At 42.7% G+C, this 22,996-nt stretch overlaps 1 protein-coding gene across 1 annotated transcript; it reads right to left on the bottom strand.

Moving 5' to 3' along the window:
• Positions 1-175: 175 nt before the first annotated feature.
• Positions 176-22,670, bottom strand: BMX (BMX non-receptor tyrosine kinase). Its single transcript, XM_035115829.2, has 18 exons — positions 22,508-22,670; positions 22,269-22,373; positions 20,197-20,278; positions 18,777-18,896; positions 16,762-16,823; positions 14,739-14,920; positions 13,806-13,868; positions 13,448-13,510; positions 11,953-12,007; positions 10,124-10,203; positions 9,078-9,205; positions 6,480-6,554; positions 6,120-6,291; positions 4,806-5,022; positions 4,580-4,644; positions 3,472-3,590; positions 2,008-2,165; positions 176-377 (listed from the first exon to the last, which is right to left on the bottom strand). Exons 1-18 carry the CDS (start codon positions 22,652-22,654, stop codon positions 303-305), a joined length of 1,968 nt encoding a protein of 655 aa, XP_034971720.2. The 5' UTR covers positions 22,655-22,670; the 3' UTR covers positions 176-302.
• Between the last annotated feature and the right edge of the window lie 326 nt (positions 22,671-22,996).

Genomic DNA, 22,996 nt, shown 5'->3' with positions numbered 1-22,996 from the left:
AATTTTTTCGGTTTTCCCTCCCCCGGCCTTCCCATCTCTACTGCTATTTGCAGACTGCATTCTACTACTAGATACGGATCCCCAGCAGCCTTTGGAACTGATAACAAAGCTGTAATCTGAAGAAGAAAAACAAGCCATGAATATTTAAATAAAAATTCAATATGTGCTTCTCATGTCATTTCTTTTATTCATCTTTTAGCCGTTTCACTGGTTTAATAAATCATTGGGGTAAGAGTTTCCAAACCAGATTTTAGAGATGGCATTAGCGCAAGGGCTCACAAAAGAAAAGGCTGGACAATTCTTCAGTGCTTGTCTTCTTCTCTGTGTGGTTCAATGAGAGAAAGCAGATGGCAAAATGTGGGACGTTTTTCAGGCAGCTGTATGAAAAGGAGAAACCAACCAACTCAGCACTTGCCATTGATTGGTGGCAATTATTATTATTATTATGAGTTTGAATTTGATATCCCACTTTATCACTACTCTAAGGAGTCTCAGAGCGGCTAACAATCTCCTTTCCCTTCCTCCCCCACAACAAACACTCTGTGAGGTGAGTGGGGCTGAGAGACTTCAGAGAAGTGTGACTAGCCCAAGGTCACCCAGCAGCTGCATGTGGAGGAGCAGGGAAGCGAACGTGGTTCACCAGATTACGAGTCTTAACCACTACACCACACTGGCTCTCTTATTATAATTATTAACGTGATTAACAAATACAAAACACACAAAATCAACATGTAACAATAATTAAAACCAACATACAATAAAACACAGTACAGCAAGCAGAAGAAATTGGACTAAAAGATCTCCTCTAGCTTTGTAACAAAGTCATGGACTGAACTGGGGCACCAACATCACCGAGAAGGCCTCGCTTTATGTCACCACCCCATGAGTCACACCCACTGGGGGACCAAAAAGAGCTCCTCCACCAATTGCAAGGCCTGGGCTAGTAGGAACCTTAATATGTGGGGAACATTCCGTGCCATAGCATGAAGAACTTTGGAAGGTCATCTACATTTCATTTATTGTTTCGTCTTTGGAAACTTTTTGTCAAACAAGCTCCTCTTTGAGCACGTAATGTTCCTTGCTCATCCTCATAGCATTGGTCTATCTAGCCCAGTATTGTGTACTCTGACTGAGAATGGGTCTCCAAGGTCTCAGGCAGAGGTGTCTCCCAATCCCAAAGCTTGAGAGCCTTCGTCTAAGAGGGTATCGGGGATTAAACCTGGAATGTTTTACATGCCTTCTGAACCTGAACTATCTCCAATGCCCACCACAAATGTGACCAGTCTGAACAGTACCTAAATACAGGTGCCATAATAATAAAACACGGAGTGTATTTTTGGATCAGTACCTATAAATAGTGCATGTGGCAGTACCACACACTCATAAACTTTTGGAGTGGTGTTAAACTTTTTTTAAAAAAAATGGGGTCAGATGTGAAATGAAGGGTACATAGCTACTGATGCACTTAAGAATGAGGTTGACTAAATCAAGAGGTACACAAACACATTTACTTTTTTGTAGGCGTGCTAGGCTACAAAAACAGTACTACAGGTTTATTTTTCTACATCACAGCCTTCCTGTTTAAAAAGTCAAAGAAGCTTTTGTGTGTGTGTGTGCGTGCACACTTTCCAGGGAAGGTAATGCTTCTCTTATTAATTTAAGCTAATCTTTTGACAAAATAATGCTTTTATGAAAACCATAACCGTTCAAGATTCCGTTCAATTCTGATGTATTATCATTTAAAGTCAGACACCTTAGTCCAAACCACTGCACACACGTAGGACTCCTACACACTCAGTCTTCTCACTACAATGGAGTGACAAGTTCTGTGCTTGTGCGGAGTTTGTCCTCTCCTATTAAAATAATAAGTGAGCCTTTACTGACAAGAGAAGGTCCAGGCGCAACCAGAGGCCTACGGCTGCAGAAGACAGCAACAGCAGAGAAGAGGGTGGGGGTGGAGGTAAAATCACTTTTCTTTTTCAGCCTCAAGTGAACTAGCACACGTACCTCATTCCAGCAGCTGTACATTATTTGATAGATTGCCTGGGAAGCCAACTGAGGGCGATAAAGCCGATAGCCAAGGCAAATCTTTTCGATCACTTGCATATTGTCATACTGCTCATAGGGTTGTTTCCCCAGAGTGAACACCTCCCACATTAAAATTCCTGTAGACATGTCCACAGAGTGGGGGAAAACCAAGGTATTATAATGGTACATAAAACCCAGAAGGACATTAAAAAATAAAAAGGTTGCTTCCGGGCAATTTGTTTATTGAGCATTCATGTGGATTTGTTGGCCAACAAATTGCAGGGAGGTTAGAGGACGTCTGCTATTTGTTGAGGTTCCATTCTGATTTGTTTGCAGGGATGTTAGATGATGATGCATCAGGCAATCATCTCCCACTTTTCACTGTGTTTTCCCCATCACTTTCCTTATTGCAAAATGTTGTATTTTGGTTACGCAAGACCATTCAATCAAGTTCCATTGTGCAACATGAATTTGCAAGGTGTGGGAATGAATCCCACCCCCAAATAGCAACAGCCTGGAAGCATCCTTATTTGTGTGACATTTATTTCTGGATATAGGAGCATCACATTCTGTATAAGATGCCCATTATTTATTTAATTCCATTCATGACTCGTTTCTCATAAAATATCCCAAAGCTATTTCACAGTAAAAACATGATGAAAGACCAGCTGTATACTGAATTGCCTCTGCTGTTTAAAAACCCACAGCCTCTCTCGCTAATATAAGTGTTTCTAACTTGTTCTCGTTCTGTCATGCATTTGCCACCAAGCTACTTCCCTTTGACTTCACAGCTACACCCCCCTTTTTTTTGAAAGTGCACTTGAAATATCCACAAGCCAAAAAAAGGAGCATGTCAGTCTCTGTGTGAACTGCTAGCAGCTGGTCAAAATGGGCAGGATGTGGAAAGGTGTGGCACAGTACAAATTGGCCACTGATAAAAAGCATCCTTGTGCTAGTTGCTACCACTCCGGAGAGGTAGCCTTTCCTCTGCTTTTTGTTTAGTGCTGCTATAGCTCTGCAGAAGCAGTATCTAGATTTGATCATTTATCTGACTGCATATTTTTTAAAAGACTGCTGTATTTCCGAAAGTGCGTTAAAGTCCACATTTTAATTGCTTTGGGACACTGAGCTATTTAATTAGGAAATAACACCAAGCTGGAGAGAAAAAGAAAGAGAACAAAGAGCTGTCCATGCATTTGGAAATATATTTCCTATATGGCAAAGAAAGTCCATGCAATATAGACCTTCACAATCTGGGCATAATCCCACAGGTATGTGTCTTGCACAAGTCCTATTGGTTTCACAGAAGAATTCCTTAGGGCGCATTATATCATCACTCTGTGCCTGGTCAGTCGCAGGTCCATCCATTTATTGAGATAAACGACATCTAAGGGCTTTTCTTCACTTCATATAGCAATTTCAATAGTTGCATTACATACTCACCAAAGGCCCACACGTCTGATTTGCTGCTGAACTTGGTATAATGAAAAACCTCTGGTGCTGACCACTTCACGGGAAATTTAGTTCCTAAAGAACTCACATACTGGTCATCAAGCACATATCTACAAGGCAAGATTCACTGTTTAGGCTTCACGGAACAAAATGATGTATCCAAGTGACACCTCAATTGAACCTACTCTGCTGATATGTCTGCCAAAAACAACCAGATGGTTGTACCCAATGACAGGCATATAACTAACCCATAACTAACTTAGATCCATTCATGTCAATAGGTTCACTCTGAGTAAAACTGAGCTGGCTACAACCCAGTAATGCAAATATCAAAATATTGGTTATCAAATCACCCATCTATCCATTTTTTTTGTAGAAGCTGGTTTGGACATGAAAATTCCAAATTCACTGAAAATTCCAAATTCACTGAAAATTCACAACAACCTTCTGGCACATGTAAAGTATGTTTCTTATAAGCAATATCAATATGAAAACTTCCCAAGATCCTTCCATAACCACTAGCTTGAGGCTAGTTTAGGGATGGACAAATTTCTCCCCCCTTGCCCCCCCCCAACAATTTACAGCTCACCACGAAGCAGAGATGTTTCTATTTTTAAAAAATCCACCTCAAAATAGTATTTAAAAATGTATTAATATTTTAAGAAGTTTCAATACATATTTGATACACAAGCCAGGAATGGGATGAGGATTGACAAAACACTGTTCAGGCAATCTCTGTATGGAGACTGCAAAAAATAACCCTCTGCCCCTGAGGGGTTTGTGCACTAAACACCGCAGAGGGCTCCCTTACTTCAAGAAGCAGTGGAGAAAGCAGCTTCTTTTAAAACAAACAAAACCTTTATTTAGCTGCTGCCTGTGATGCTGGTAGCAGTAACGCAACTCTGATCTTAGCATGAGTTTCTTAACCCAGAATGACTTGACTGCAGTTTTGTTCCAGATTATTTGAGAAGGAAAATGTGGTGCCTCTTAGGTTCTCATGAGAGCTGCCATTTTTGAATGTCTCACTAATGCATGTGTGTTTAATCAGCATTATAAGATTTTTCTCCCATTGACGCTAAAGATTGAGACTAAAGCTTACCTGGTCATTCCAAAGTCGGACACCTTCACTGTAAGATCAGTATCAACCAGGCAATTTCTAGCAGCCTTTGCAGAGAGCACAAGAAACAAAATCAGCTTAGAAACAGATGTGATGCTGATCAGTGCTGTGAATCTACTAAATGCCGCCCCCCCCCAAAAAAAAACAACCACAGGTTGTTAAAAAAAAAATCCACACCCATTCCAAGTTCTGCTTTCCAAGAACTTACCAAATCTCGGTGTATGAACTGATGTTTTTCAAGGAAAGCCATTGCTTCACAAACATGATAGCACATCTCCACCAGTTGAAAGGGATGTAGCTCTTTGCCATGGGCTTTTAAGTAACTAAGCAAGCAGCCATTAGCCATGTATTCAGCTACTATGTAGATGGGATAGATCTTTGTGCAAACACCATACAATTTAACAAGTTTGGGGTGGTTCAGTTTCCTAAAACGAAGTATTGGATTTTAACACTTTTATAAACATACATGGCCCACTTGCATGCACACACCCCCGGAAACCCATGCAATTATTGTCTATTCTCAGCCCGCCCCGCCCCCCCCCCCCGAAGCTACATAAAGACATCATAATTGATAACAGTGTTATGGCTGAGCAATGCTAGTTGGATCAAAAATATAGTCAAGGAAGGCTTAACATGGCTAGTGCTTCAATAGGGATTGCAGTGCAAATATAAAACCCATATTGACCAGAACATCCATTCATATGCATCACAAATGTTTCTCATCTAAAGAAACACTAATCAAACAATATTGCAAATAACCAACAAAAATGCTGCTTCATACTAAAGGCACTGATAGGGCAGTCAAAACCTATGGTTATCTTAGTTATGTAGAATCATATAATTTTAGAGTTGGAAGGGCCAAGAAGGTGATCTAGTCCAATGCCCTGCAATGCAGTAATGTTTTGCCTAACATAGGACTAGAACCCACAACCCTGAGATTAAGAGTCTCATGTTTTGCCGACTGAGCTGAAGCTGAAATTATTGCATGAACAACACGGATGCTATGTCTGCAGTTGCTATAAAGTTTAAACAATCCCCTTTGAAATGTTTAACAGAGGCAATTAAAATTAGGGAAAGGGTGCCTAAACACTTCACTCTGTCCCCAAGAGCTGCATATTGCCTGTCCCTTTCGTTTATTGATTTATTGCAAATATTTTTACACTGTTCAACAAAGGTTCCCAGGGCAGTTAACATAAAAGGAAGCGGAGGGAAAATCTTAAAATACAGAAGACAAAAACTAAAAGGCTTCAAGATCTCAAAAGCCAGATAAGCAGGGCTCACATTAAGGCTGAAAGGCTTGGAAGAACAGGGCACTCTTTGCCTGGTGCCAAAATGACAACAAAATAGGTAGAATTCTATGGAGAGAACAGGAGCCACCACTGAGAAGGCCCTCACTGCGGCTGCCACCTGCATTGCCTCAGACAGGGGTGGTACTGTCTGTCAGAAGAATTTCAACTGCAGTTCCTAATGTATGGGTAGGCACATATGGACTTAGTGTCACTTAGGGAAAACCCTTGCTTACATCATGGTTTCAGCTTCTTCCAAGAATTCATCTTCAGACATTGATCCTTCCTTGATCATTTTAACAGCAACGTTGTATTTTCTTTTCCATTTTCCCACCTGCACCACTCCAAACTGACCACTCCCTATTTCCTTCAGCAAGACAATATCTTCACGCTTTAGCTCCCAGGAGCCTAAGTTTGATAGAAAGAGTTGTTATAATAGATAGATAGATGATAGATAGATAGATAGATAGATAGATAGATAGATAGATAGATAGATAGATAGTGTGGGTTTTTGTTTTGTTTTTGCTGTTGAAGAAAGGTTTCCTGGAAAAACTATTACTCATTTCCTACCACAGTCAAAAAAACCTTCTCCCTACCTTTTCCCAAAGGTGCTGTGGATGGAACTTTGTTTGCCTTCGTGGACACTGCATGTCGAAGTCTTGTAACTATACCTAGAAATTAAGTTCACCAAATAAGGTAAGTTTGCTGAGGAAGGGAACCTGTGTCTTAAGATCTGCAGGGGAGGCTCTGCTGAACATCTAGATCTATAATCAAGGCACACTCCATGGCAACTCATAACAGGGTCTTCTCAGTTATGAGACCCTGGGTATGGAAATACGTTTGTCCCCTTTGTTGATGTCTTCTCAACTTCTCTTAAAGAGGTATCCGTTTTGTAGCTCAGTGGTAGAGAGCATCTACTTTGAATGTAGAATGTCCCAGGTTCAACTCCTAGCGTTTCTAGGTAGGGCTGGGCTCCCAACTTCATTGTCCCTCACCACTGGCGGTGCTGACTGGGACTAGCTGGAGCTGAAGTCCAGTAATCTCTGGTAGGCCACAGATTCCTGATCCCTGATTTATGTGAATAAGCATGACCTACTTCCAAGGGCTGGGACCCAGGTGGCACTGTGGGTTAAACCACTGAGCCTAGGGGTTGCTGATCAGAAGGTCGGCGGTTCGAATCCCTGTGACGGGGTGAGCTCCCGTTGCTTGGTCCCAGCTCCTGCCAACCTAGCAGTTCGAAAGCACGTCAAAATGCAAGTAGATAAATAGGAACCGCTACAGCGGGAAGGTAAATGGCATTTCTGTGTGCTGCTCTGGTTTGCCAGAAGCGGCTTTGTCATGCTGGCCACATGACCTGGAAGCTGTACGCCGGCTCCCTTGGCCAATAATGCGAGATGAGCGCGCAACCCCAGAGTAGGTCACGACTTGACCTAATGGTCAGGGGTCCCTTTACCTTTACCTTTACCTTACTTCCAAGGGGAAAAAAATATTTGCTGTGACTAAAATATGCAGATAATTGGAGAAATCAAAAGCTGTTGTCAAATATAGTTAATGTTCTGTGTCTACTTTTGCCTGGATCTCTAATAGTTATTATCATTTATAGATATAAAGGTAAAAGACCCTTGGATGGTTAAGTCCAGTCAAAGGCGACTATGGGGTGTGGGGCTCATCTTGGTTTACTGGCTGCGGGAGCCGGCGTTTGTCCACAGACAGCTTTCCGGGTCATGTGGCCAGCATGACTAAACTGCTTCTGGTGCAACGGAAAACCGTGGAAGAAGCCAGAGCGCATGGAAATGCCATTTACCTTTCTGCCACAGCAGTACCTATTTATCTACCTGTACTTTGACGTTCTTTCGAACTGCTAGATTGGCAGGAGCTGGGACAGAACAACGGGAGCTCACCCTGTCACGGGGATTTGATGCTGACCTTCCGATCATCAAGCCCAAGAGGCTCAGTGGTTTAGACCACAGCGCCACCCGCTCCCCTTCTCATTTACGCAGGACTTGAAGATGTTGGATCTTTCCATAATAAAAGAAAACCAATAAATAATTAACCATTTGCTGTCCTTTCTTGAAATTAAACATCAGCTGCCAAGAAGCAGCAACTCACTGCCCAATGATAGGACCAGCAATGGTAAGCCTAGTAGAATCTTCTCAGGCTGCAATTCTATGCCCAGTTTGCCTTGGAGTGAGCCTCACTGAACACAATGGGACTTATACTTCTGAGTAAACATGTTTAGGCACTGTCAGTATTGCCATTAGGAAATTGAGGCTAAGAGAGAGCAGTTTGCGCATAACTCTACCCAAGGGCGTACCCACCGCGGGGCAGGGAGGGGCCGCTGCCCTACTCTAGAGGCAGGGCCGGTCGGGCAGCTGCGGGCAAGAGTGGCGCTGCCGGCGGGGCTGGTGGGCAGAGGCGGAGGACAGCCCAGCGGAGCGCGAGTTCGGCGCCCGCAGCAGTCTCTTGCGCCCGAGCCGTGCGGAGTCCACACAGCTGCGCTGTGTGGGAGGGGGCAAGGGCTGACGCTCCCGACGTTCGGGAGACCTTTGCGCATGCGCACAGCGCGGCTGTGGACTCCGGCGGCCGCCGTGCAGGGCGCATGCGCACAGCGCAGCTGTGCTCAAAGGTCTCCCGAACGTCGGGAGTCGTTCAGCGCCTGCCAGACCGCTGCAGCAACGGAGCCTCGGATAGCTTCGCGGAGGCCGGGGCTTTGCTCCAGACCTCCGCGGAGGCCCCGATCCAAGCCTGGTTCCCTTCTCTCCCCCCCCCCCGCCCACCCCCAGACTTCCCTCTTCTCCTCTAGGCGGCCGCTGGTTTTCTCCCCTTCGCCGCCGTCGCTTCAGGTTTATTTTGATTTCACCTGGGCTCTGTAGCCCCGCCCACATTCCCACTTTGTGGCCCCTCCCCTCCCGTGCCTTGGCCCCGCCCCTTGCCCCCCCTAGTTTTGATCCTGGATACGCCCCTGACTCTACCTAGCTAGTCAGAGAATGAAGTAAGATGAAGCTTGGGAATTCTTAGCTCACACTCTTAGACTACAATCACAAATACACCTAGTAGGGAGTAAGACCCATTGAACACAATGGAACTTACTCCAGAATAGACATGTGTAGGATTGTACTAAAAGCAAACACATACAATAGGGAAATTGACATTCACAAACACAATGCAAATCATGAAATGACAAAGTGATTTACCTGCTGAATTGTGCTGATGATAATGAATAAGTTCAGGAACTGAATCAAAACAGTAATTCTCAGCCAGGTAAAACTGTTTTTTGTTGTTTACATTGACATGGTAGTGTTTAACGATACCTTTTTTATCTCTGGAAAAAATGAAGACAAACCATTCCAGCTAGCATAAGGAAAAGGAGAGGAATCTCTTAGTGGAGGGTTTTTCCAAAGTCCACTGGGGAGGAGTAAAAATTATTGAGGCCCCCCCCCAGTCACAAAGTGGTGGTAGACAGAGATGGAGCTAGACATAATCACCTGGCTATTACACACATAATTCACTATTGATAACTAATCCCTTTGGTAACGGCTAAATTATTTGCTACAGCAATTCCCTTGGGGCAGAGTTCTATACTGTAGTTTAGCTTTTCTCAAGTTAAGTCTAGACATTGGTTCTGGAGACCTGGGGCTGAATCTAGACATATACAAAAAAAACACTGTGAGAATGCTTTTTTAAGGAAAAGGTTTAAAAATATATATTGAATTTGCCATTAGCTCACCATCGCCATCTAGTGTCACATTTGTTTAATAAACTTAAAACACACTTTAAATGTTATATTTGCAGCTGTATAGCTGAGTCCTCAGTCTCTCTTTTCTTTTAGCAGAATTTGCTGATCCAAAGGCTCTAAGTAGAGAGCGCAATCTGTTTTATATTTTCCCCTTCCTTCTGCGTCTCCAAGTATTTTTTTGCTCATCTCCTGTAATTTCTTCTCCTTTCAACTTATTTGCCACTAACTGTCAGTTCCTATCATACCTCCTAATTTCTCTCTCCACCTCCCACTCTCTCTGCCTGTTTCCCCATGAGCTTGAATATAGACAAGCACGTAGCACTGAAACAAGCCTTCAGAATAGGGACACTTTAATTTGAATTATATGTGAACACAGATGCAATCTGAATCCAGAAAAAGCAACTGTGCAGCTTGAGTTCACCTTTGAGGGAAGACTAATACGTTAAATCAGGTATACCTTGTATTGGAGGGGTATAGCCTATTATATATACCTTGCCTACTTACCTGAAAGTCATGCTGAGTACAGATACGGTATATTTCCCCGCATGGCTGGAATTACGAACCATGAAAGCCCCATCCTTCCCCTTTTAATAAAAACCAGAAGAGAACCTTTGTAGTAGTTGAGAGGGTGGAGGCTCTGTTGGTTTCATAAATCGTGAGGCCTGTTTCATTCATATACACTTGTACCTTGGTTCTTGAACACCTTGGTACTCGTACGTTTTGGCTCCTGAATGCCGAAAACCCGAAAGCAAGTGTTCCAGTTTTTGAACGTTTTTCAGAAACTGAACGTCCGATGGGGCTTCCGCTTGAGTGCAGAAAGCTCCTGCAGCAAATTGGAAGCCGTGCCTTGGTTTTCGAACGTTTCAGAAGTCGAACAGACTTCCGGAATGGATTACGTTCGAGAACCAAGGTACGACTGTATTAGAGATGTTCTAAAAGTGCGGCAAATTATGCTTTCGTATAGCTCCTTGCCAATCACCACGGGTCACTGCAAGCAAACCATATGCAAGGACGGACATCACCAACACACTGAGAGGCAGCTGACATGCTTATGTACAAAGTTCACCCTAGACACATATAAAAAAATGCCTTTTTAAAAAGCGTTTTTAAATATACGCTGAATTTTCCATAAGGCTCATCACCGCCATCTAGTGTCACATTGTATTTTGCACTTAAAACGCTTTATTTGCAGCTGTATAGCTGAGCCCCATGACTCCTTAATTTGCATCAGAAAAATATATATTGAGGGGTGTAGGCACAGAATGGAAGACGTTAATTGGGAGGAGGGCTGGAAAGATCTTAGCCCTCTGAAAGAGAAACAATAGCATAGCCACCCATCCTAAGCACATTTTCTCTTAATTCAGTTTGTGATCTAATTATAATGTTCATGTGGAAGAGTTTGTTTTCTTCAGGTATTAGCAGGGGTCCATTAATGGAGAGGCAGGAGGGGAGTCAGCTGCTTGTCTCAGGAGTGTTCAACTCCCTCTTGGTGCCCTCAAATTTTAAAGTGAACGCCAACTGAATATTTTGAGTTGGGATCTCTTCCACTACAGTTTGCTAATTCCAGGAGTGTCAGGGCCATTAAGTAGACTTGTTTTACTCTCATTGTGAACAGGCAGGTGTGTGGCAGTGATGGGGTTCTGATCGGGAGCATAGCCTGATCTAGCTTGGCCTCTCTGCATCTGCCGTTAGAAGAATTAGCTATGCGGTGTGAAGCTGCACAACAAAGTTTGGCCCTCGCTAGCTGCCTTGAGTATCATCAGGGGAAAAGGTGCATAGCTGTCAAATTTTCCCTTTTCTTGCGAGGAAGCCTATTCAGCATAAGGGAATTTCCCCTTTAAAAAGGGAGAACTTGACAGCTATGAAAAGGTGGGATATAAAATATATAACAGCAACATAAGAAGGTAGCAATTTCGATTCCAACCTCAACTTTGGCACAATCAGTGACGTTTCCGTTCTGCTGAAGTTCTGTTTCTGCCAAATACTACATTATCCATCTCACTGTATGCTATTTAACATAATATAAATCATTCCTTTCATATGCTATGGATTTAATGTAAACAATGACATAATTGTTTCCACACCATTCACTTCGATGTAAAGGAAATGTTGAAACCCTGTATAAAGAAAGTCATTAATTGGCTGTAGGCTTTTTTAAAAAAATTAAAAACAACAACAACATGTTGTGAGTGAATACCAATCGTATTCACTGGATTGATTTTCATGGAATTCTCTGACACTCCCAGCTTGCACTATTACAAAGGAAGGAAGCGAATGCTTGCAGCTAAAGGCAATGCATAAACCTAATAAATGCAAAACCTAATAAACACTACCTTCTGCTGCAGGAGTTGTTCTGCCTGGGCCCTTGAGAGTCTACCAGCATACCAACTGCAACAAAAGAAATTGCTAACATATTACATTCACAGCATACAATTATTCTGTAATTGCATTATTATGGAGTAGCACATTCATTATTTGAAAGAGGATTGAAGACTCTCTCTCGTGCAATGAGCATGCCATGATTTTGGAATAAAGTTATCTGATAAATCGCTTAAAGAATATGTTCATGTTGCTAAGCATCCCATGAGCCATGTTAAAAAGTTCTGAAACTCACTTTTAAAACCCTCACATATTTACTAAGCAGTGGCTGTCACATGCAGTTTCTAAGTAAATATTTCTGCGAAACCTTTTAAGGCTTGAACTTGCCTGAAAAGGAATTTTCAATTACCACTGTAGCAATGGATGATTGCTGCCACATTTACAGTATTTAATGTGGGTAGCACAACACACACACAACCCAGAGAATATATGTATGCATCGCTTCCCCCCACCCCAAATGCTTCAAGAACATTATCTCATCAATCATTACAATAGACTTTTCCCTAATTGCTGAGAAGTGCTGCAGCAGTCCTTACAACAGAGTATAAGATACATGGGTCATGCTATCTACATGTTGCAAATGTTCAGATGAGATGGGAAAATGACAGCTTGTCTAGCACCACCCAAAAAGATCGTGGTGTGTGTGTGTAATGGGAGATTTGGAACACCCTTTAGATGGAGGAGGAAGAGTGGGATGCAAATACAAGAAACAGTAATAATGACAGTATGTCGTAGTCTCTGCACAGACAGAAGCATGGGGAAGCTGGCAGTAGTGCTGTGTAATATAAAGGTAAAGGACCCCTGGACGATTAAATCCAGTCAAAGGCAACCATGGGGTGTGGCGCTCATCTCACTTTCAGGCTGAGGGAGCCGGCGTTTGTCCACAGACAGCTTTCCGGGTCCTGTGGCCAGCATGGCTAAACTGCTTCTGGCGCAACGGAACACCGTGACGGAAACCAGAGCTCACGGAAACACTGTTTACCTTCCCGCTGCAGTGGTACCTATTTATCTACTTGCACTGGTGTGCTTTTGATCGGCTAGGTTGGCACCAACCTTCCGATTGGCAAGCCCAAGAGACTCAGTGGTTTAGACCACCACACCACCCATGTTGTAGTCTCTGCACAGACAGAAGCATGGCAGAAGCTGGCAGTAGCAGTAGTGCTGTGTATATCAATGCCGGCAGGACAGGACGTTTATATCTCTGTTTGCCTATCCCGTAGTAAAGGTCTCCCCGCACTGAATACTTAAACCAGGCTTCCTCAAACTTGGCCCTCCAGATGTTTTGAGACTACAATTCCCATCATCCCTGATCACTGGTCCTGCTAGCTACGGATCATGGGAGTTGCAGGCCAAAAACATCTGGAGGGCCGAGGTTGAGGAAGCCTGACTTAAACTAATGCATTGTCCACCACCATCCCAATGTTCAACCACACCCAATATCCGCCTCACTCATTATTAGCAATGCTTTCCTCCTCTTCAGTTGATGACGCTTTAGCTTTATCGACGCTTCTTCTGAAAATGCAAAAAAGACACAATGAGTTCTCCATTTATTCCCCCGGTCGCCATGAGAACTGCAACACTGATATGAATCTACACCTAGGCGATAGTGAGCCAGAAAGACCACGATCTGACTCAGAATAAGGCTGTTTCCTATGTTCCTCACTGAAACTGAAGGAGTTGAACAACATCTGCAGGACAGGAGCACAGCCTAGCCATTCCTGGTTTCGCAGAATAAATACATATGGATTCTCTCTTTGGTATATTCAGTATAGAATATAGAAGTCAAAATGGATGGATTGGGATTTACCCCGGTTTTTCAGTGGCCTGGGATACCTCCTTCAAATAGGCACGGGGTGCAAAGCCCTCATTTCTGCAAATGAAAAATACACACAAAAAGTTATTTTTTAAAACCTACATGAAGCACTTGGAAGGAAGATGATGCGCAATAAAATGAAACAAATAGGGACCAGGTGACATGAAGTTGCCATGGTGTTTCTGCTGGTACTGCATGATAATTGGTGCCTTCCATCCATGTGGGATCAGGAGCAGCAATTTGGTTGGTGGATAGTCATGGTGTTGCTAGTGTCTTTGTGGAAGTGGGTGCCATAATTGGTTTATTACCTCTTTATTATGATTGAGCTTTTCACATTGCTGCCGGGACAACATCAGTGTAAACTCTGGCATAACAGCAGATTACTCCACTGGCTGATAGGACTGCACAAGTCAAAGTATGTGAAGCCAGCTAACCTCTCTGGCTCTTGCACTTTTTCCAATCTCAGAGAACTCCCATTCTTATACAAGCACTTCCCATGTTGTAGATGTAGGTAGATCATACGCACAAGTACTCATCACGGTTATTCATAAATAACATTTACATCGCACCTTTGCTGTTTGTATGACAGCATACATATGGTTTCTCCCCCATTTTATCCTCACAGAAACCCTGTGGGCCGAGGTGGATTAGATGAGAAGGACTTTGAATGAACCAAAGTCTCATGGAGCTTCTTCACTGAGATTTGAACCTAATCCAAGACCACCAACCACCCATGGAAACATATTTAGTTCATGCACCATCCGAATTGGTCATTAGACAAGCTTTAAACAAAGTAACACAGCGGGTTTGTTTGTTAAACTGGGGTAATTCTTCATTAGAATTCTTCTGAGTTCTTCCACTAACAGAATATGAAAACTATACTGCAGTAATAAGGAAATCTCTCTAAACAACGCAGAGGGAACTTACCCGTCCAAATCCTTCACTAGCCACCAATCAGGAGCCTCATCATCCATAACATAATATTTATTGTTTTTCACAAGAGGAACATCAGAGTTTCCTTTTGGCTCATAATTATAAATAGCTACTGCTTCTTTCAGAAATGACTTGTCGAATGTTTGACCTGGAGGTTGATGGTCGTACTCGTCGTTCTGGAAGCCGGTAACATAAGATATGCCACACAGAGAATTTAGAGGAAGAAATCATTGCCGTTTCAACAACAACTAATTACACAGCACTTTTCAAGTGTTCCGTGTACTTTACAAGCGTAATCTCATTAATCCTTAAAACAACTGTGGTTAAGGTCCTTCATCTACATGACCAGAAAAATCAGTATCTGTAATTTGTACAATTACAGTGGTACCTCGGTTTGCGACCGCAATCCATTCCACGGAGGCGTTCGCTCTGCACAGATTGCTTCTGCGCACCCGATGCCGTGGAACCCGGATGTAAACACTTCTGGGTCTGCGGCGTTTGCTCACCGAAGCGTTCGTAAACGGAGGTAGTCGTAAACCGAGGTTCCACTGTATATGATGCCAACGAACTATGAACTAATCACTGACGTACAGCACCCTCCTCCACTCCTGTGACTGCCCACAGCTGCATGTGGCCATTGGGAGTAAAAATGTCGCCCACTTCTGGACAAAGTTATCATGACTGTTCCATGTAGCGAGAGTCACAAACAACTATTAAAATTGTATCCTGGGTCATCCTGTTTGCTGCCTAGAGCAGAAGTGAATCATCCTGTGCTTGCTCAACCAACCCTAAGCAAACAAGCTACCACTTGGGTTTGCAGAAGAGATGGCCTATGAATGACTACCATTGTCAGTACGAAAAGGGGGATCGAGTGCGAAAGGTACACCCTTCTGTTTAGGCCATTTGCAGTTCACTGCATTTCTTTATGGAAATCCCATCAGAAGCAACAAACCTATGGTTGTTGTGAGGCTATTGACTGAATATAAACAGGCTATACATTATACACCATAGATCAGAGAATTGCTTTAAGTTGCTTAGAAATCTCCTTGCAAAAAGTGCTAAATCACAAGCTGCCAAGGAGATAACAGGAGAGTTGGGCCAGGTTACCAGGAGGAGGTTGGGGAACTGAAAGGGGAAAGGTCCTGAAAAGATCAAGTGCTGGTGAAAGCTGGAATGCTTGACAATGTGTGTGAAAGTGAAAGGACATGGGTATTCTCAGTGGAAAACTACTGAGCTGATATTAAATCCTGGTAGCAGCAGCTGAAAGAAAAGAATTAAACTTGAAATGGTCAAACCCAGTGAAAATCCTGTCTATGTATAGAGTTGGCACAGATATAATCTAAGATTGTATGTTTTGGTCTGGGCATGGGAGCAGGGGAACTATTTTTAGATGCCCAGAGTGGAAGTGGGGTCTCAGCAGACATTTAAGCTAGGATGCTGGCTCATGAAAACTGAGTAAGTTGACTCAGTTTCAAGATTATTAGCAGAGTCAGTGCGTATGCTAGCTAAACTGACTTAATGGGGGTGGGTCTGGTGGTCTCATCTGTGCTTGGCCAATAGAGATGCTAAATAGTTTGTTATCACAAACGACCCTTTGTGGGGCTTGGCATAAATAGCTGCAGGGTTATAAAATCACATGCTCATGGTCATCTCTTAATAATCTGATTCTTGTGAGGAAATGTCTTTGTATGTGTAAGCATGCTAACTTTCTGCTACAACCTTCAATCTTCTTTACTGTAATAATTCTGGAATAAAATTCTCTAGTACCTATTCCTGGTGTGTTCTGGTGTCTGAATAGCTTGGTCTAATCCCTTACAAGTTTTGAGAAGATGACCCTACATTGACATCCTTCACCGTTTACGTGATTTAAAATATCTACTCTTTCCATCTGTTCCAAGAGAAAGATGAGAGAAGGGCCCCTCTTCTTTCAAACAGTCCCACATTGTTCCTCCTAATGGAAGTAGCATATCTAGAGTATAAACAATCCATATTCACTGTGGGAAAGTTTCTCATTCACCTGTGCTCCTGGTACCGGTGGAAGCGGTTTCACTGCACTGCTTGCACTGTGAAGACTGTAATCTATATAAAGAATTAAGGGGGGAAATGCTGGGTGAAATTAATGCCCTGAATATCCATGCTTTGTTTATTACCATAGGAGTACTGGACTAACCCAGAGTGAGCTGCATTGCTCCCTCATTACCTTTTGAGAGCGTCTAGAGAGAATCTGGTTGAAAACAGACTGTGGGGTTACAATGCGGACCTTGGTCTAATCCATTTATATTCCTACATTCTAAGCAAGCATGGTATAAACGCTTCTTTAAAAGCCTAAGCTGTTTGAAAAAGTCAGTACTTAACAACTGCATTGTGCTGAAAACCTCAGAGTCTAAAGGGTGGTTGGGAAGAGTTTCTTCCTCCTCATCTAACTGTACAAGTTAACTGGCAAACAAAACAGTGATGTTTTGTGCCAAGAACTCGGACGGAGAGCAATATTTGCATGGAGATAGTTTGTTTTGGAAATACTTCAGCTCACTGACATTTGCAGCTTTGTAAAAACAACAAGGCATTGGTTATTTCTCTTCCAGCAAATTTGCTGTGGTTCCCCCTCACTGTTGGGAAAGGCTCAGTCTGAGAAGTACTACAGTGGTACCTCGACTTACGAAGACGATCCGTTCCACGGCCGTCTTCGTAAGTCGAAGTCTTCGGTTGTCGAAGCGGCGCTTCTGCGCATGCGGCAACTGCGCACGCAGAAAAAACTTCCGGGATTGTCGACTTCGGAAGTCGAAATCTTCGGAAGTCGAATTGTTTGGTTGTCGAGGTACCACTGTACTTCCATCTGCAAGTGGGCTGCTCTTCTTCAAATAAGCACCTATGGTGGGGGAAAAGCTAGGCTGCAACTCTTCCTTCCGATATGCCAGCTTTCTTTCTATATGGAAGGATTTGATTGATTGATTGATTGATTGATTGAATGAATGAATGTATGTATGGAATAGGAGCATCCAATCATATAAACTCCCACCTGCAATCTAAAATGATATATCCCAGATAAATGATGTGCAGTATTTAAGCAAGTTGTATTCAGAGCAAACCTACTGAAATTAATGGTGCTAACTTACTAATGCTAAAAAGCTCAGGATCTCAATACCTTAAGGACCACCTCTCCCCATACAAATTGACCTAGACCCTGCACTTGTCATCCAAGGCCCTTCTCTGAGTCCCCTCTCCCTGAGAGGGAGGTTCAGAGAGTGGGAACACGAGAAAGGACCTTTCCTGTGGTGGCTCCCTGGTGCCATTGGGACTGTTATAATTTTTTTCTTTGATTGTTTGATTGTTTCTTATTATTGTGTTTTGTCAATTATGTTTTTAACGTTGTACACCACCCTGGGATCTTTGGATAAAAGGTGGTATATAAATTGAATAAATAATAGATAATAATAATAATTTCAGTGGGTCAGCTATGAGTAAAACTGAGCTGAATGTCACCCCATTATAGTTACTCACACCATGCATTTAAAGCACTAGGATAATGCTTTAAACAGTTATGGTGGTTTCCCTCAAAGAATTCTTGGTTCACTAATGCTGAGGGCTGTTAAGGAAACCTGTATTGAACTACAATTCCTCCATGAACTACAATTCCCAGAGTGCTTCACTCTTCACATGGGCTTACTGTTACTGACATCTTTGCTGCTTTTATTGCAAAAGTGTGGTTTTGGTCTGTATACTGCCTTGTGATATTTTATATGAAAGGGCAGTTTCTTTCTGACTATTGGTCAAATAAAGTATATTGAATTGAATTGAATTGAATTGAATGGGCAGTTTGTAAAAAGAAAGAAAGAAATGCAAATGCCTGAGAAAATAAAAATAAAATAAATAATTTTAGAAACGGCACAAAAAGCCTCGAATTTCCATCGTATGAACAATAGAAGCCGCCCAGAGTGGTGGGGAAACCCAAAACCCAGCCAGATGGGTGGGGTATAAATAAATAAATAAATAAATAAATAAATAATAATAGAAAGAGATGAAACAACACATTACACTTTCCCCAGATTATGCATCCGGGAGCCGCTTTGCAGGTTTGATTGCAGCACAGGAACTTCCCATTGGAATAGAATCTGCTGTGGTACTTGTTTAGTAAATCTGTATTGCCCAGAATCTCTGGAAAGCATAGAAAACAGAGGAGGTCGGGGTGGCAGGGGGGAGAGAGGAAGAGACTGAAAATGCTTTCTGCTATAAAATAATAACCTCACGTAGACTAACAGCTCAGATGTAGGGCCAATTCATACGGACAAGGTGTGAATGCTGAGAATATGGACTGAGGTCAGGGCTGGCCCTGCCATTAGGCAGATGAGGCAAGAGCCACAACAAGCAAATGTTGAGGGATGGAAACTAGTGGTGAGGTCATGGTGGATAGGACTGTGGTTGCCCCAGGGCCTAGCCTGCACCTCCTAGGTTGCTACACTCAGAAACAGTGGAAGATGTTGTCCTGCTGCAACTCCTGAAGCAAGATTCGGCCGGGGGTCTAGTCAACTTATGAACAGGAGGGTCTCCATTTTGGTTTTCGGCTAAGGCTGCACAATATTGTGGACCAGCCCTGACTGAGTGTATAAGTGCAGTGATAACTGTACTAACAGTTTAGAAATGGTTCACACTGCGCTTCTATACATGTCCTATACACTTCTATACACATTCTGCTCAAAAGTAAGCCTCAATGGGACTTATTCCCAGGTCACTAGATACAGGATTGCAGCTTTAGCCTCTGGTTCAGAGCTCCCGAGTCCTCTATTACTTTAAAGCAGGGATCCCCAAACTGCGGCCCTCCTGATTTTTGGCCTACAACTCCCATGATCCCTAGCTAACAGGACCAGTGGTCGGGGAAGATGGGAATTGTAGTCCAAAACATCTGGAGGCCCGAAGTTTGGGGATGCCTGCTTTAAAGCATTTATATACCACTTTACATCACCTTAAATTTCAAGGTAATGTACAGCATAAACATAAAATAAGACACTAAAGCAAAGGTAAAAGCAACAGATAAAACCCGTCTTCTTGTTTTTTTATTGCTCATACTGAACTTCAACCTGAGCTGGCTTTCCTCATTCTCTTTCATATAGGGAGATGCCTTAAGTTTACGTGGTATAATCACCTTCTAAATCCGGCCCATGGACGGTCCTGGAATCAGCATGTTTTTACATGAGTAGAATATGTCGTTTTATTTAAAATGCATTTCTGGGTGATTTGTGGGGCCTGCCTGGTGTTTTTACATGAGTAGAATGTGTGCTTTTATTTAAAATGCATCTCTGGGTTATTTGTGGGGCATAGGAATTCGTTCATTATACTTTTTCAAAGGATAGTCCGGCCCCACATAAGGTCTGAGGGACAGTGGACCGGCCCCGTGCTGAAAAAGTTTGCTGACCCCTGTGTTAAAGGGTCCTCGGAGTCTGATGAAACAACTTGTTACCTTTATGCAAAGCTTCCAGCCATCGGCTCCGGCTCTCTTCGTTTGCAGAGAAAACATACAGAAGGCCACCTTTGTACACAATCTATGCATAGGAGGAAATGGTTTTGGAGTTACTGAGCACTAAAATAAATAATGCACTGCTGGCCTGCCAGATGCTGGTGTATTTCATGTGTGATATGGGTGAAACCAGTATAATTTTAGACACTGCCATGTGCAGAGAGTTATAAATTACAGTGCATGGTGGGGGAGGTAGATGAATTAATTCAAGCTGTGCATACAACAGATTTGAATGTGTATATTTGGGAAATCAGTCTGAGCTGGGTTTAGATCTGAATCCAGAATCAATTATCAGAATTTTTTTTTTAAAAAAAAATGATAAGATGCAATACCAAAAATATTATCAGCCAAAAAATTCAAATAAAACATAAACACGTCATCAAAAAGCAGTGTAACACTCAGCATTTATCATAATAACAGCAGAAGTGAGTTTAAAACAGCTCCCTATGCCTCAAAAGCTCTTTCAAAGCATATTTTGCAGCAAGGTGTTATCTGGGTAGGAACAAGACAGGCCACCGCCCTAGAAAGGGCGTTGCAAATATAGAAGGTGTTATGTACTGAGCTGAATCCTAGAACAATAATACTGGTAGGATCCGGAATGCAGCAGTCTGATTGGTCTGCAGGAGCCACCCAATCCAGCTCCAGGTGGAAGTGAATCAGTGAGCTGATTGGCCTGCAGGAGCAGCCAATCAGGCTCCTGGATGAAGTGACTCAGCAACCTGATTGGCCTACAGGAACAGCCGATCAGGCTTCTGGAGGAAGTGAATCCGTAACCTGATTGGCCTACAGGAGCGCCTGGATTTAGCCAATTACGCGGGGCCCATTGTGTAAATAATGTATATTTAGCAGATGTTTGGGGAAAAGTTTCATTCACTGTTTGACAAACTGCAATTCAGAGCATGAAATCACTACAGGGCTCCAAGTATATTTCAGAAGTCCTGTGGAAACCAAATACAGTGGTACCTCGGGTTAAGAGCTTAATTCGTTCTGGAGGTCCATTCTTAACCTGAAACGGTTCTTAACCTGAGGTACCACTTTAGCTAATGGGGCCTCCCGCTGCTGCCACCATGCCGCGATTTTTGTTCTCATCCTGAAGCAAAGTTCTTAACCCAAGGTACTATTTCTCGGTTAGTGGAGTCTGTAACCTGAAGCGTCTGTAACCCGAGGTACCACTGTAATTTATCTCCTAAATTTTTGTTCATTTCCTCCAAATCACAAGCACCCACCAAGCAAAACTCCAAAAAGAGAGAGCTTTATGCAGTGGCTTCATATTGTCGCATGCCATCCCAATTTCCAAGGTTCCAGGTATGTGCCCTCGGTTCAGTTTTCCCAGACTGAGGGAAAACGGAGACTGGTGTTTTTAGGATGTATGGTTTATTTACACATATATACAACCTGAGCCTGGAAGGGCTGACAGCATTAACACCCCAAGAAGGACTTTCTTCTTCCTCAGATTCAAACGAATCAGGCATGGCTCTGTCTCTCCCAACTGCCCAGCCTGCTGCCTGCCGCTTCTCCCTTTTGCTCTCTCTTTTCCAACTCCCAACACTGGCCTTTGCCTACCAGTGAGTTGAAGGAGGATGGCCGGCACAGAGCCACTTATTTTGTTACCTCATTGGCCCATACTTAGGGGGCCGTGACTTCACTAGGAAGCTAGCCTAGCTAGTCCAGGAACTGAACCCATGGTGGAATTAAAGGGGGCTCAGGCATACAGTCTACCCACCCTAAACTCATAACAATACACTTGCCAAAACATCTGGTAAAGGCTTCCTTTCAGCGTTGCTGCATTTGAGTTATTGGAGGAGACTTTTCCCCCAAGGTATCTGAAGTATACCAAGCCACTGAAGGAGGTCTTTTGGCTGAAACGTCTTGGGCCACCAGTACATATTCATCAACAATTCATATTGTCCAACATTTCATCAATATTCTCTTTTTGGAGGGGCATTCAAACTAGAGGCACCATCCAGCAAAATATGAATTCACTACCGAAAATATTTTATTGTGTACGGCTTTACCTGGAAGGGATACTGCCTTTCCGGAGGGGCTGCTTCATCTAGATGCACTTCCTCCGCACATCGAATTTTCTTAATGTCAATTGACCCTTTTCTGGTTCCTTTTTTCTAAGAATATAAAAGTAAGTAGCGAGAAATTTTCCAACGCCCAATTTTCCAACATGAAAAGGCTTTAACCAGAGGTCAAATACCCAATGATCTCTTACCCGCTTACACTGCATTCTAAGAAATCTATTCCTCACCTCTTTGTCATATTCATAGTAGGAAAGGCTTGTTTTCGTAAGAACAAAGAGTCGTTCTTTGTAATTATTTGGAGATATTTTTTTCTTTTGCTGAGACTTCTTCATCAGCAACTCTTCTAAAATGATTCTGTTTTCCATAGTTTCCATTTTACGGTCACTAAAAGAGCAGGAAATGTTGCCAACTGCAAAATGGAATCAATTTGCAATTAAAACAATTCAATGTCAAATTTTAGTCTAGAACATAGCCCTTGTTACATATTATTTACCTACTCTCAAAATAAACAGCGATATAGAAAAATTAGTTCCTTTGACTGAAATATAATGCTTGTAAATAGTCCCATTTATTCCAGTGGATCTTGACTTTCAAATAGGCATATTTAGAAATATAACCCAAGCAAAATTATGTGCAAGATGGCAATTCTGAAGCAAAAAAACCCAACAAATTAAAATGAGCAATCAAAAGGAAACATCAGTATATTTCCTAGATTG

This window comes from Zootoca vivipara, chromosome 4 (genome assembly GCF_963506605.1).
Source record: "Zootoca vivipara chromosome 4, rZooViv1.1, whole genome shotgun sequence".
NCBI classification, from domain to species: Eukaryota; Metazoa; Chordata; class Lepidosauria; order Squamata; family Lacertidae; genus Zootoca; species Zootoca vivipara.
Note: the sequence above shows the minus strand (reverse complement) of the source record. Positions and strands in the feature narration are given on the sequence as shown.